The 16138-nt window shown below is 40.5% G+C and overlaps 1 protein-coding gene across 1 annotated transcript in view; it reads right to left on the bottom strand.

The window, feature by feature from the left end:
* Nucleotides 1-16138, bottom strand: part of mdga2a (MAM domain containing glycosylphosphatidylinositol anchor 2a) — a 141585-nt gene that overhangs the window by 39134 nt on the left and 86313 nt on the right. Inside the window, exon 9 of the mRNA XM_042388478.1 lies at nucleotides 1811-2083. Coding sequence (XP_042244412.1) covers nucleotides 1811-2083 — 273 coding nt within the window. The remainder of the gene's footprint in view (nucleotides 1-1810; nucleotides 2084-16138) is intronic.

Raw genomic sequence — 16138 nt, 5'->3', positions numbered from 1 at the left:
TTGGATGCTGATAAAGGACCTGAAGACGGAGGCCCAAGGAGAGAGTCCTGCTCTGCTCACAGACGACGAAGAGAAGTAGATGAAAGAAGGGTCATTCTCACTGAGGTTTAAAAACCCATCGAGAGCCAAAGGATTCTACATTTTAGAGAGCTGATTGTCCACTTTTCACCAGCAGTACATGGTCACAATAACAAGGAGACACAAAGAGAGTAGTGTAATGAGCAACTTAGTGCTTCACAACTGAACAAAGACAAATGTCTCAGGCCCTGCTGTGCCTAGTGGTCCAGTGATACCATGATACTCCAGAATTCAAAGACTGCGTCTTGAAGAATGATCTAAGCAGACACGTACAAATGAAATATATGACTCACCAACAGGGGTGCAAGTGATTGTACACACTTATGTATACAGTGGTTTAATTAAAGTGAGCATTGATGATATAAACAGCCCTCAAACATCCACTTACTTTGAAGAAGACTCGAAGGTGTTATTACAGTAACTGAGTTTAAAGTGGTGTACCTAACTATTCGGTCCACACACCCCTACATAGAATTGACAGAGTTACTAGAAGCTGCTAAATCTAAAAACCACAAATTAGTCCAAACCTGAGGTCATACGAATCAGAGTCATAGCTAAAACTGAAGGGGCTCTCAGAAATCCAATGGGTTGCAGCCCAAGAGCATCATTATGCATTTTCTTCCTACTAACAATGCTAATAGTTCCACTGTTACTGTAGTTCCTAGACAAAAAGCACCGTTATCCAACCCGGGTATGTGACTGTAGGAGGAGAGACATGGCTCTCACACTCCAAACCGTCACATGTGTACACTACTAACACCTGGTGGAGGTATGTAAATTTCATGACCATTGTCCTGTTAATAATTGCTGTTTTTGTCATTACCTGTATGATTGGTCTGATCCGCAAACAATGCACTAAAGCCATTGTTAATGCCACACAAATTGACAGACATGAACACATTCTTGACCTCTACCCAGCTGAAGTGACCTCACTTGGTCAAGTCCCTGACAGAGTGGGGTTCTCCTCTTCTTTGAGTGTTCAATTTTATGGTTGATTAAGAATAATCAAAAGGGGGGAGCGTGAGGGAAATTATACATACTACTGCACATGTCTGAATACAGTTGCTGCACATGTAAGCATGTTTTAATTACTACACATGTAATCACGTTTAATTTCCACTATGTTTAATTATTCCGAATCTTACAATGTAACTTTTAATTGAGCGAACTTTAGCCTAATTATATACTAAAGTACACGTGCATGCGGACATTGAGTCTGCGTGCACGTGTACTGCTCTGAGCTTCATTAAAGTGTGACAATATTGTAAGAGATTTTTGTCTCATTCCTCTTTGTCCGATGGGAACTGCAAAATTACCAAGAAACAGGATAAAGTCTGTCAAAACAAGTCTTAAGTCTGTGAAGACAAATCTCAAATCTCAAGTCTATCAGGAAAAGTCTAGTCTGTCAAAATAAGTTTCAAGTTTCAAGTCTCTCATGCCAAGTCTCAAGTCTATCAGGTCAAGTATTCAGTCACATCAAAGTCAGAAGTTTGGCTCTCAGGGCATGTCTACAGTCAATTCACAAGTCTCTCAGGACAAGTCTTACACCATGTCTTAAGTCAAGTACCAAGTCCATCAGAGGAAGTCTCAAGTTTATCGGTACAAGTCTCCAGTAAAGTCAGAACGTGCTGACTTAGTCTCACACTAAGTTTCAAGTTTGTCAGGACAAGTCTCGGACCAAGTCTACTTCATTTTTCTGAAGAATTTTTATGCCTCAGTCAAACGGACTCACCTGTGACCAGGAAGGTGCAGCGTCCCGCCCCAGCCTCGTTAGTGATGTCACAGGTGTACTCGCCGTAGCCCTCTCGGTTCAGAGCTCTGACGTGGTAGTTGGTGTCGTCGCGCTGGTCGCTGAACTGTCCGACGGTGAGGAGGCGGGAGCCCAGCTTCCACTCGTATCGCAGGAGGCGGGCCGGGTGAGCGCGCAGCAGGCGGCAGGTGAGGCTGAACGCTCGGCCGAGAGCCTGACGGATCTCCGTGTAGACCGGCTCCACCGTGGGAGGGACTGTCAGAGAGACAGAGAGGAAATATGAGACAGAAGAAGGAATATCAGAAAATGATCAGTTTCTCCATCTTTACAAACTCATGTTGTTGGTCCAAACTTTGTTTATACTCACAGAACTTTATTTTAAATTCTAGTGAAGATCCCAAAGTTTTTAAAGAAAAAATCCAGCTCAGTATCCAGAGTCCAGTATCAAATCTGGTTATCGAATTAAAACTCTTTTGAATCCTTTAACAAAACTAACTGAGTTAAACTTTTCAGCATTTTGTGTAAATAAAGGTAAAATGTACTGACTTGTATGCAAAAATGTGATTGATTTCTGTATTTTGTTTGCTGAGGAAGCAGAAACAGGTGTACAGCTGTAGACTACCGACATTTATAGATAAGATAAGATAAGATAAGATAAGATAAGATGTACTTTATTGTCCCTGAGGGGAATTTGTCTTGGGCTCAAGTGTTGAATACAGCTACATATAGAAAAATACAAGGTACACACAATACAGATACATAATCTCCATATAAACATGACACCAAACAAACACATACAAAATACACGAATGTACACATAGTTTCACAACTATGGAGTTGATCAGATTCAACTGGAAGATCGAACTCCTGAAACTGTCGTGATCCACATGCAATTACAGATGTGATGCTACAGTTTTTGTCTCTAAAAAATATCTTTGGAGTTCAGACACTGGCTTTAAAAAAAACACATCAACCAGACAGCCAATTTTAATTTTAGCCTTTTGTCAAATTACTGATGGAATAATTTGGGTTAATTAGCTACAGCTGATATAATCTGCCATCTGTGATGTTTGTCATCACCTGCATTGTTTGCCAATAAGAGTGAGGAGCATAAAAAGCTTCAATAAGAGATCGGTTTGCCTTGGAGCATCAATGAATCTGTTTTTTCAACCTGGAATTGGACCAAAAATGAATTCGGTTATCAGAACGCAGCAGTGATGGATTGATGCAGCCATAAAAACATGGAGTCCATGTGAGAAATATTAGATGATCTGATAGTATCTATAACTACAAACATTGAAAATTTCATAACTTCTGCAGTTTTGTTGTTATTAAATGATAACGCATTAATTTACTCACTGATCCACAACAAGAAAAAATAAGTTGAGAGGATTATTAAAATAAATTTGGCTGCTTGGTAGGACAAAAACACTCATTCTGTCTCTGGTTTTATGTATGTATGGCTTTTTTATTATAAATATGTGATCTTTTTTGTCTTCAGGCCCGATTCTCTTACTGTCTGATGCTGGAGAGACCTGATTTCTCCACAGGGATCAATAAAGTTGAATCTAATCTAATCATATCATTGGATTTAAGTTGATCTCAGCGTCCTGTTGGCTCTGTGTTCAGTGTGAAAATATTTATGAGGTGGAGTTTTTCAGGCCTTGTGGGAAATCATCTGATGGTTTTGATGACACACAAACACTTATGTTTGGTATCAATATACTTGTGAGGATGTTATCCTGACTTCCCTGGAGGTTCTCTGTGACCTCGAGCCTCCACAATAATCGTGTGTTTATGTTTGTCGGCAATGCGCTCTTAAGAGTCCTTGTGCTTGTGACTGTATATATGTCTGGCACAACTGGCAAGCTTTGCCATATTAAGGACTTGGCTGTAACTGTTGGCAGCCTCGAACAACGGCATCAAACCTACACATTCTGCTGCTGGCCCCAATCATCAGCAAACTTTTATTTCCCTGTCCTGCGACAACCTTGCAGTTTGAATATGGACTAGGACGTGTATATACCAGAGATACAATGCTGTCCCTCTGACCACTTCAATTTACACCACCGGATCATCTGCCACCTGTCATCCAAGCAACACGCACCGGTACGCGGCTGCAAACAGAAGCGACGGAGACCAGGAGGCGTCCAGGAGTGTGAGCGTGCCAGTGAACCAGTAAACCACTGCTGCCGTCAGTAATCCTGAGCAACATGCAGCTGCTGACACCTAAGATGGGCGGGCTTTGCGTCAGCAAAAGGAGCTGCTTCGAATACTGGGAATCTAACTGTTTACTGGAAACTGGAATTTTCTTTGTTTAGGGGTTACAAATTGAGTTACACTGGGTCACACTGGGCCTTGAGGTCACACTGTAATTCTTAAGCAGGAAGGAGGCATCCTCTCCTATCCTTGAGACTCCAGCTGTCTGTGATGTTTTGGGGAAAGCAGAAACCTCTCTGATAGAGGGTAAATCAGCATTGCCATGGTCACCAAGGTCGGAGGAGGCTTTCCCAGACAACACAGATAGGTGGATGCATAGATTCTATTGACAGTCAGACATTCAAACCAAAATGTGCTGACAGTGACCTGAAGTTCCATGCAACGTGACCTAAACTGACACGGGTAAAATGCAGCTCCTTGTTTAGAAACTAGTGAACCAATTAGACTAATTTTTCATGTTGTAGGCTGATCTGCTGAGGTTAAAGACTCAGACCTTCAGAAGCAGAATGGAAAGAGACAGCATCCGAGTTGCAGATGACTTCGATGTTCGCTATTTCAGTTCTCCTTGATCAAGTACGTCAATAAACATTTTAAGCTTTAAGACATCAAAGGCTCGTGTCCACTTTTCTCCACTGAGGTGCTGACCATCGCTCAAAATATCCACAACACTAACCTTATGGTGTTCACTGAGACCCGGCTTCACCAAAGAGTCCCGGATTCTCTACTCGACCTGGGTGTTGAGTCAACAGCTCGCGCAATGGAGGGGAGATGGAGCCCCGACATAGAACTGCTTTGTATATCCCTGAGACCCCACTAACTGCCAAGCAATATCATCACAGGTGCCTCTTATGTCCCCCCCCAGCTGCAACACAGCCAGAGCTGCTGTGCAATTTTGCACACGAACAGCTGCAGCACACACCTCGGGCACCTGTTTTCTTTTTAGGCAATTTTAACCACTGTAAGCCAGAGACTGTGTCACCAGGCTTTGAACAACATGTACGATGTGACACCTGAAATAGGAAGATCTTAGATAATGCTATGGCAGCATTAAGAGTGCGTATTCTGCGCCTCTCTCCATCTCAGACCACCATACGATATACCTAATTCCCTTGTATAAATCGATTTTCAAGTCAAGCAAATCTGAACATAAGACTGTTAACGTGTGGACAGATTATTCAGTGGAGACATTAAAACGGTGTTTTATATGTTCAGATTGATCCGTATTTCATGTAATGGAGTTATTATTATAACAAGGTTCAGGAACAAGACCACGCCCCTCTCTTTCACTAAATTCAATCACCTGTGCATACCTATGTAAGTGTGTCTAACCCCCACGGCCCTCCCCCCCAAACCCCATTCTTCTCCTCTCGCCCCTCTCAATGGACGTCACGGTGGCTCACAGTGGTTAGCACTTGTGCCTCACAACAAGAAGGTCCTGGGTTCCAACACCGGCCGTCCCGGGTCTTTTCTGTGTGGAGTTTCCATGTTCTCCCCGTGTTCGTGTGGGTTTCCACCGGGTACTCCAGTTTCCTCCCACCATCAAAGACATGCTCATTAGGGTTAATACTTCCACATAAGTGATTCTTCTCGTCCTATTCTAGGAACCACAGGGGGATGATGAAGCAGAAAGCTCATCGAGAGTCTCTGAGTCTCGACCCCGGGTTCCTAGACGCTCCAGCTTCATTGTGATTCCATTTGGTCCCCGGTCGTCCCAACGCCATCGACCTCCTTCATCCCACCGTACACGACCCGGACCAACCTTCAGCTCCCATTCATCCCCCGGCAATCGACCCCTTCATCCCTCTCCCCGATCCGCATCCAGCCCACCGTACACTCTCCTCATCGATCCTGAACCCTCTCGACAATCCAAATAAATCTACTTTTATACCGTTTGGTCTTTGTTAGTGAACTAGAGCTTGATGAGGCTACTGTTACGTCGACAGTGTGGTAGCCAAGAAGGATGTCGTTGTCTATCCTAACAATAAACCCTATATTACAAAAGAAATTAAGGACTGCATACTTAGGAAAAAGCAAGCCTTTAGAAATAAAGACAATGCAGGACTGTCAGTGGTTCAAAAATAACTTGAACAACTCCTTACAAATGCAAGGGAACAACAAAGGCAAACGATGGAACAGAGCAAACTTCAATCATTAAAAAACTTTATTAACATGAAGCCTGCAAAGAAATAAAGTAAAAAATCAAACAAGCTGAATGACTTTTATTTGAGGTTTGACTCACAAAACTTCTCTCATCAGTGTGACAGTATGTTGCAGTCTCTGGCAGACACTGATGTCGCCTGCTGGCTGGAAGTGGACCCACCTAGTGTTCAGCATCTTTTCAGTAGGGTGTGCACTAATAAATCCACAGGCCCAGGCGGACTGCCAGCTTTTCTGCTCAAAAGCTGTGCAGAGGAATTGACATCAGCATGGTGTCCCATATTCCAACACTCACACTGTACCAGCTTTGTGGAAGAATTCAATCATAACACCGGTGCCTAAAAAGCCCTGCGCCATAGTGAATGATGATTTTTGTCCTGTAGCTTTGACCTTGATTGTCATGAAAAGTTTTGAGAAATTTGTAGTGTCTCTGCTCAAGAAGGGAGTTAGATACATGTCAATTTGCCTATAAGCATGAGTGCAGCACTGAAGACGCCATCCTCAGCATTTCACACCTTGTCTCCAAGCACCTTGAGAGCACAAAAGCCAACGCTCGAACTTTATTTATTGATTTTATTTATTGATTTTAGGCTGTGCAGCCTTACTTGCTTTTAGAGAAGCTGAAGGACATGAGGTTTAACACTACCCTGATCACCTGTACGCTTTTTTTTAACATTGTACATTAATGACTGCAGGAAAGCGAAGCCCAGTAGTTTATTATAAAATTTGCTGATGATACTGTGATTCTGAGCCCTCTCCACAAGGACATGGATGCTTCTGTGTACTAGGGGTGTGCCCGAATACAAATACACAATTTGTGTACAAAGCACAAATAGTGGGTTTTATACGAATATTTGTTTCATACAAATATTTAAAAAGATATTTGTTGGGGGTGTTCCCCAGAGATAAAGCTGAGCTACTGACACAAGCAAAGTGCTCCCAACGGACTCTCCATAACCTGTTGTTCCTCTTCTCCTTTCCACAAAGTTAGGTTGTAAAAAATAGGCGATAAATGAAAAGTGCAAAGCAAGAATCACCTTTTAAGTTCTTCCCTACATGTTACACGCTGTGCTGTCTCTGTGTTATGGGTGTATAAATAGGTAGAGGTCTGTCACCATGTACCATGATGAGATAAAAACTTTCATCACGTGGTGACACCGACCATCTCATTCTAAATGTCCCCATAACACAGGAGATGGTCTTTGACCCGAGGCGAGTGACTGACCCGGAGCCAGTGGTCATCAAAAACCAGACAATCATTCAAGTGTCCTTGTACAAATACTTAAAAGCACAATATGTAGTTTCAGCCGCTAGGGGTCTCAATCAAAACAATAACAAAAGACAGAGTGTGATGACGGTGTGAAGTAGCAAGGGATCATGGGAGTTGTTGTCTTCGTTGTTAAATAACCAGCTTCAGCGGGATAGGATTACTCCAGTGTTCATCATTCAGGATGTTTTTACCCGCAGAGGTCTCCTCCTCTCCAGAACAAACGGACCCGAAGATTACAGGTAAAAACACTGAATAAAACTGTTTCATCTAAAAAATCAATATTTCTCTGACGATGTTTGGTGACCACCGGACTTCCTGGAGGGGCTGTTAGCCGAGCTGCTGCTAACGTTTGTCCAGTTTATTTCTCTGATAACTTAAGATCCAGACGTCCAATGACTAAAATCCTTCTTCCGGCTAAAAGATATAGTTAAAAACCACCTAAATTTATCATGAAAATGTGGCTTAAAACTGAATAAAAGTCCATTTATAACAGTTTGTGTGGAACAACCACAACGCCGATGTATTATCTTGTATGTGTGTAAGTTACTCTTTGGTAGACGCCATTGTAGCGGACAAACACAGCGCCGCCGTATGCATCTTGTGCGTGTTTACTCTTTGGTAGAGGAGGTATGACGCCATCGACAGGCGACCAAATGAAACGGTCCGTTACTTTGATTAAATTACAGATTTCTCTGGGTTTGAACATTGTTGTAAACATTTGGGATAATGTAAGTACACAACTCAACAACATATATAACATAGGTCTAGTTGTTTTTAGATATTTAAATGTGGAATAATTACATATTATAGCTTTAAGTGTTCACAAAGACAACCTTCTTTGGTGGCACACACTGATAACCTGTGCAATAAACTGCAGCAGAGACTTTACTTTTTAGGTTGATTGAGGCTGTCTGGAGTGAGCGGCCAGATCATGCTGATGTTCTGCCGGTCAATCCTAGAGAGCGTCATTAGATATGGAATTACAGCAGGGTTTGGCAACCTAACAGTGCAACTGAAAAGCAGGCTTGCCAGCAGGCATAAAACGGCTGTGAAGGTAATAGGGAAAGAAGAATATGAGCCCATAAAGAGCCTGTACCAGCAGGCAGTCATGAATCAAGAAACAAAAAAATCATTGCAGACTCTCAACATCCCGTCTTCTCTGAATACAAACCTCTGCCGTCAGGAGGAAGACTGCAAATCAAACCTCTTGAAGCTATCGTTTGTTCCAGCCTCCATCAAGCTGCTGAACTCTGATGCTAAATCTTAGTGCGATAGAACAATGTGCAATAAATACACAAGCAATTTAATTCCTACAGTTTTTTAAGCCGTCATGTTGTCAGCGTCAGATGTACAGTCTAATGTCTCTTTTGTTTTGTTAAGATGTTTTTATGTGAAGCAACTGTTTAGCATCATGTCTCATGTTTTTGTGATGTTTTTTATGTGCCAAAGACACAGATTACTCATCTCACCAGTTCAGCCGCAGACGAAAACTTTAATGTCCAATCCCTCCATTTTTTTAACCCTTTATCTCAACTCTTTGAACATATTTTCATCTTAACCTCTCTACCTATTTAAACACAAACTAAAAATAGATTCAAGTAAACAAACAACTTGAACAAAGATAAATTATATCTCTGCAAAGTATAAAATCCAAAGTACGCTGACAGATGTCTGAAGAAAATCAAATCAAGAAGTTTCATCACCTTTTTCTGTTTTAACATCATGTGTTGAACCTGAACTGACCTCAGAGTCGACTCACTGTTTTAAACTGATAAAACTAATAAAATCCAGACTCAACGGGACTAAATTTAACTCACAGCTGCTGATCTCTCGCTTCACTCTTTAATGAAGCCAAAATGTCTCTAAAATAACCTTAAACCTCTTAAGTATTTGAAATATTTAAACTCAGACGGCTGTTAACCCCCGGCGCCGCAGCGCTCTGCTAAAGGGCACAAAGGCAGAGCTCTCTCTCTCTCTTTTTTAAATCCCTTCAGAAGAACTTCCTCAGAGGATTTCAGCCACATTACAGGTGTCACTTCACAGATTAACGTCCTGCCGTCAAACACGGATCAACGTCCGACAGACAAAAAGCCAGCGGCGGCGGCGGCGGCGGCGGCGGCGGCGGCGCAGTCCCTGACCCCTCAGCAGCAGCAGCAGAGACAGAGGAATCATCCCAAATCCTCACTGATGGAGCGAACGCCGCCAGGCTCCAGGGACGCGTTCAGCTCGACATGATTCATTCAGGCTGAGAGGTCAAACTCACACTCATGCCGCCGATAAAGTTTATAGAAACAAATCACAAGTTCACAAGGAGTCAGAGGTTGTTTCTGTCACAGCGAAAACTCTTGATTGCATCTTTTTTTTTTTAGCACAACTTCAACTCTAAACCTGATTTATGCACAACTCTGCTTTTGAAGCATCTTAAACATTATTGCATTTTGATACTGATGACATTATCATTAACCAGTAATACCAATAATTTATATTTGATGCATATGAAGCAATTATACAAGTGAAGCAGCATTTAAAATGTGATTTCATGTGTTTTTGAGCATCATTTAGTCTATGCATTGTCAGAAAATAGTGAAAAATGTTATAATTTCCAACAAATAAGCGAGATGTATTCAAATGTCTTGTTTTGTCCAACAAACAGTCCGAAACCCAGAGATTATAAAAAGGCTGCAAATCTTCACATTTAAGAAGCTGAAATCTGTGAATTTTTGGCATTTTTGCCTGAAAAATGACTAAAACGATTATTCAGTTATCAAAATAGTTACAAATTAATTTTCTGTCGATCCACTAAACGATTAATCGACTAATCGTTGCAGCTCTAAGACCTACTTATGTACTTATGTGTGAATTAATTATATGTTCATTGTTGTTTTCTGCGGAGCTCCTAAAGTCTTAGAGAACTTATCTTTTCTTATCTTTTGTGCACAAGATAAACAAATATCATCAGTTTCCACATTTGATGTTTCACATTTCATGTATGAAATATCTGAAAATCACACGTGGCTTTATGTGAGATTTTCACACATCAAAGGTATTTTACACGATAAATTCACAATTTACTCACGTTGTGATTATTGCTCATTATCTTTGGAACTCTTCATTTCTGAGGAGATCATTTTAAATGTTAATTTTTATTATTTAGAAGATACTAGTTATAGTTTCTTACATATGTTCCTTACAAAAACACTGTAATTTATGTTTTCATTGGTCAATTTTTACATTTTATTTGTAAAATGTCCGGAAACCACAACATGCTCTGTAAAAGTACAGAGCATGTCATATGTTGTTGACATTGTAAATCTCTCTCAGACAAACTCTGATATGTTTTGGGCTTTATTAATAAAACTGATTTGAATCTTCACTTTCTCACAATCAGTAAAAATTAAACTGATCTCCTTCTAAAGAAAATCTGTAAAAACAGAAAATTATGAGTCTGACATTTTTAACCTGACTGATGCATGATTTAGTCCAGTTTAAACAGCACACACACACACACACACACACACACACACACACACACACACACACACACACACACAGAGGTTACGGATGGAAAGGTCTGCTGGTTCATCTCGACCCCCCAGAAATGTTTCCAGAACCTTCCTCCTGAGAGGGAATCGGTCCAAGAACATCTAAAGGTCAACTGGACGCCTCTGCCCGCTGGCAACCTTCAGCCGAGCTCTCTGATTGGTCGAAAGAGACTTCTAACCCTGCTGTTTAATTCCCACAATGCACTGCTGACTCCAGTGCTCCAGCTTGTTAATGATCTCTGCTCTTCACTACAGTTTTTATCATGATAACTGTTGAATTAAGGTGGTGAAAGTGGGGCTGCTCGATCAATCAATTATAAGATAAATTGATTATTCTGCCATCTTCTGTTTCGCAATGATGCTTCTGGTTTTGTCTTGTGATGTAAATCCAACAGCTCAGTGAGAGACAGACAGAGCGGAGTCTTCCTCACAGCATCATTTACAGGCTACTCTGTTTTAATATCAGTCAGACTTTGGATTCTATTATTTTATATAGAAGGATGTTTCATCATCCAGCATTAGCGTAGCGTATGCTAGCTAATGCTAGCTGCAAAATAAATAAATTCATTAATAGCATGTTAAATAGTCTAATATTGTGCGACCTTTAAGATATGTTGCCAAGACAACTTCAATGTAAACTTATATTATGCAGAAGTTTGGTTTTGCCTCCACTGTTAAGACATTGAGAGATTCACAGAGCGTTTGGTCATGTGACTACGTGTGACATCAGATTCACTCCAGCAACAGTCCTGCGCTTTGACGCGACAGCAGTTAACACGACACTGAGACGTCTTACCGTCTTTTCTCAGGTAACGTTACATCTAGCAATGACACATAATGGATCAGCCCGGAGCTCCACGGTTAAATAACATGTAATTGATCAGTAAGAGGTTTAATGTTCCTCGTACGTCCCCCGTGAGAGGCGGCTCGGGGAGGCCGCGATAGGCGGAGGTGGTGACGGAGCTGCAGGCTGCCTGCAGGGCTGCATTTAATTAACAACAGCAAGCCTGTTTGTTTTATGTGAAGAGTTCATTCTGCTGACTGAAATACATTTGTTGGATCATAGCGTTTGTGTTTTTGTGCTTTATTGCTGTTTAACTGTAGGATATTACATGGCTATTTAAACTTATGTCTGGTAGTTGTTCAGTATGGCCGGAAGTCTGGAATATTAATGTATTTACATATTGGCCATCAAAGTAAGTCTAGCGTCTGACCCTGCAGGCTGTTATTGTTCAAGGAAATCCGCTGTTAAAAAGACGTTCAAGAAATGCACAATTCCAAAGTCGATGAGTAATCGTGTTAAATAATCGTGTTAAATAATATTGACCAAAATAATCGTGATTATGACAATGCTTTTTGCCTTAATCGAGCAGCTCTCGGTAAACGTTTGTGTTTGGCTGCAGTCGGAGGAGCAGCAGCAGCTCAACGAGGACCAAAGTTCATTATATTTTAATTCAGTAGAATGATCCTAATTAGAGAAGGTTTAACAATGATTGCACTGAAACAAGGCTTCACTCTGTACGAAACCAACTCATCACTAACTAGGTTTATTTTAAATCAAATTTCCTGTAAATTAGTTGGATGAGAGCAGGTCTAACGATGATTAGGCTGTTAAAGTTGATATTTAAGCTCATTAATTACAGCATTTAAATAATCATACCATCAGTTCTGAGTGCTAAAGGTTATGGAAGAGTTGGGATTTCTGGCACAACTTGACCCATTTTCAAGGTGCGTGGTGAAGGGAAAAAAGTCTGAAGACGTCAAAACTCCAGCGACACTTGTAGTATAAAGAACAACTGTTTTCTACTTGAAGAAAACTTTTCAGTCAGTAAACAGTCCTTCAAGTCTGCTGAATATTTTTCTGGGGTTGTGGGCACCTCAACACATCCCATGTTAAAAAACAACCTCGGGGGGATTTTATACAACAGGTACAGCCATCTGTTTTCCTTTTTTATTCTTCTGTCTGTTCACAAACTTTTCAGTCCACAGTAAGTCCGATAACTTCTGTGTAAAAGCTGCGACGATACTCTGTTTACATTTTTCCCAGGATTGTGGGGACCGTAGCGAAATTATACAACAGCTACTGTACAGTCATCAGTTTATTTATTATAACGTCTGTTCTCTACTTTAAAGAAACATTTTCAGTCACTAGACAGCTTCTGTTTTAATGTTTCAACACAATGTTTAAGATTTTTCTGGGATTATGGAGACTGATGTCCCCAAAATCCATGTACAAAAAAAACAACAATCTTTTCAGCACTAATAAAGAAAATCTTTCAGTCAACAGACAGTCTGGTAATATATGAATGCAATGATATCATGTAGAAATACAACTTTGGTGGGAACAGCTACTGTACAGTCATTGATTTTCTTTTTATTCTATAACACTATGTTAAAAATATTTCTGGGATTATGGGGACCGTAATACATTACTGATGTCCCCGTAATCCACATAGAAGAACAGCCTTATTCAACAGCTACATTCATCAGTTTCCTTGTTTTTTTCTTCTGACTGATCAATACTTTAAAGACAGATTGTGTTTTGTGGGGACTTTAACACTCACACTTCAATACATTACTGACATCCCCGTAATCTCAACAACAACAACCATGGGGGGATATTATACAACAGTTATTTAGTTTACCTGTTTATTCTTCTGTCTGTCAACTACTTTTAGCAAAACTCTAACTTCTGTATAAACGCTTTAACAAAACCGACCATTTGTCTGGGATTATGAGGACCGAAACATCACTAGTGTCCCCGTAATCCTAGTAGAAATACAACTTCAGAGGGAATTTACACAACACCTTCCACCATCAGATTCTCTTTTTATTCTTCTGTCTGTTCACTATTTTGGAAAAACTCTCTTCAGCTGGTGACTGGTTTAAAATCCCAGAGGAGGATGCATTCATAACAGGGATCGTCACATCACACATCACTGTCGTCCCCGTAATCCAGTAAAAAAAACTAACACTTTACTATTTGGTAAAGGTTTTACTATTTGTAGCGGTGACAGATTTACAATCAGCTGGTGAAACAAAGTCCTGATCTGCACCAATAAACAGTGGACGAAGTACTGCACATATTAGTACTGCAGACGAAGTACTAATACTGCAATGTAAAAATACTCCAATACAAGTAAAAGTCCTGCAAGAAAAATCCTCCTACAGTAAAAGTACATAAGTATTATGAGCTTGATGTAGTTAAAGTATTGCAGTAAAAGTACATAAGTATTATGAGCTTGATGTAGTTAAAGTATTGCAGTAAAAGTACATAAGTATTATGAGCTTGATGTAGTTAAAGTATTGCAGTAAAAGTACATAAGTATTATGAGCTTGATGTAGTTAAAGTATTGCAGTAAAAGTACATAAGTATTATGAGCTTGATGTAGTTAAAGTATTGCAGTAAAAGTACATAAGTATTATGAGCTTGATGTAGTTAAAGTATTGCAGTAAAAGTACATAAGTATTATGAGCTTGATGTAGTTAAAGTATTGCAGTAAAAGTAGTGGTTTGGTCCCTCTGACTGATATATTATTATATATGACATCATTAGATTATTAATAGTGAAGCATCAGTGTTAGAGCAGCATGTTACTGTTGTAGCTGCTGGAGGTGGAGCTAGTTTACACTACTTTATATACAGTTAGCTAGTTTAGTCCAGTGGTTCCCAACCTAGGGGTGGGGCCCCTCCAAAGGGTCAGCAGATAAATCTGAGGGGTGGTGAGATGATTAATGGGAGAGGAAAGAAGAAAAAACAAAGTTCTGATACACAAATCTGTTTTCAGTTTTTGGACTTTTTCTCTAATCTTTGATTTTTGCTGAAATATTGGATCATTTGAACATTTATTGAAATGAAAGCATGTGAGAAGAAAACTGTAGTTAAGTACTTGAGTAAATGTACTTAGTTTCCATCACTGCCAGTAAAGTTATTATTTATAAAGTGATACGTCAGAGTCGGTGTGTCGGTTGTTTTCAGGTGTGTTTCCTTCTCAGCGCTTTGAGTCCTCAAACTCATCGGCTGAGTTTCCGCGTCGATCGTCCAGCGAATCAGAACGAGTCGAGCTGCAGAGGAGATGCAGTCTGACAGCCTTTTAGTGCAGCAGGAAGCCAGGAGCTGTGTGTGTGTGTGTGTGTGTGTGTGTGTGTGTGTGTGCGTGCGTTCGTGTGTGTGTGTGTGAAGCTTCCTGTCACATCCTCTGATGGTATTCTGTGCGACACGCTACCCTGCAGGTTAGACGGAGCGTGACTGGAAGGTTGTGGATTCGATTCCGTCTCACCGACAGACAGGCGGCGTGTGTCTGTCAGCGGCTGCCCGCGTGCCCTCGAGCAGAGGCGTCGAACCCTCTACCTGCCGCGTGGTGTCTGTTTCCACTGAAATGGTGTTTTTTATCAGACTGAATGTGCTGCCGTCCGCTCTGATGGACGTGATGCGGTTTGATTGCATGATGTGACATTTCGTCTGCAGGGGCTCAGGAGTCACACTGCATTCTGGGTATTTTAGGGGGTAAAGCAGCCTACTGGTGTTTGTTTACATCTGCAGCAGATGCTACTTTTGGTTTCGGCTGAAAACAGACTTTTGACAGAAAAATATTCAGTGGAGGATGAAGAGAGGAGACAAACTGATGAAGGTTATCAAACAGCAGGAATCACCTGTGAAATGAAAACTTCATTCATTTTTTACAACCTTTGGTTGTTTTATCCAACTTTCTTATTATCAGTTATGATCAGGACTGCAGTGAAGAGTAAACTCACCTCGCAGGCTCTGAAACAGCACTTATGGATCGTTTCCATCACTTTACAGCTGTTCGTGCACTCAGACTGACTTCCTGCTGCATTTCCTGTTCTAGTAGAATCTATTATAATCAACTATTTATAAATATAATTATCAAATTATTAATTAATTAAATTAAGAAAAAAATTAATCAAATAATCATGTGAGTCTTTTTTGGGGGGGAAATGCAAACTATTTGATGGTTTCAGGTTCTCTTCATCTGACTGTCGACACACTGTAGATGTTCAGATTTCCACTTTACATCACATTAAATGTAACTACACAAAATAAAAGATGGTATTTACAAATAATTAACATTAACATTACTTTAACATATTATAATGTAGT

Source organism: Thunnus maccoyii, chromosome 16 (genome assembly GCF_910596095.1).
Source record: "Thunnus maccoyii chromosome 16, fThuMac1.1, whole genome shotgun sequence".
NCBI classification, from domain to species: Eukaryota; Metazoa; Chordata; class Actinopteri; order Scombriformes; family Scombridae; genus Thunnus; species Thunnus maccoyii.
The sequence above is the reverse complement of the archived record's forward strand: the minus strand, read 5'-3'. Positions and strand labels throughout refer to the sequence as shown.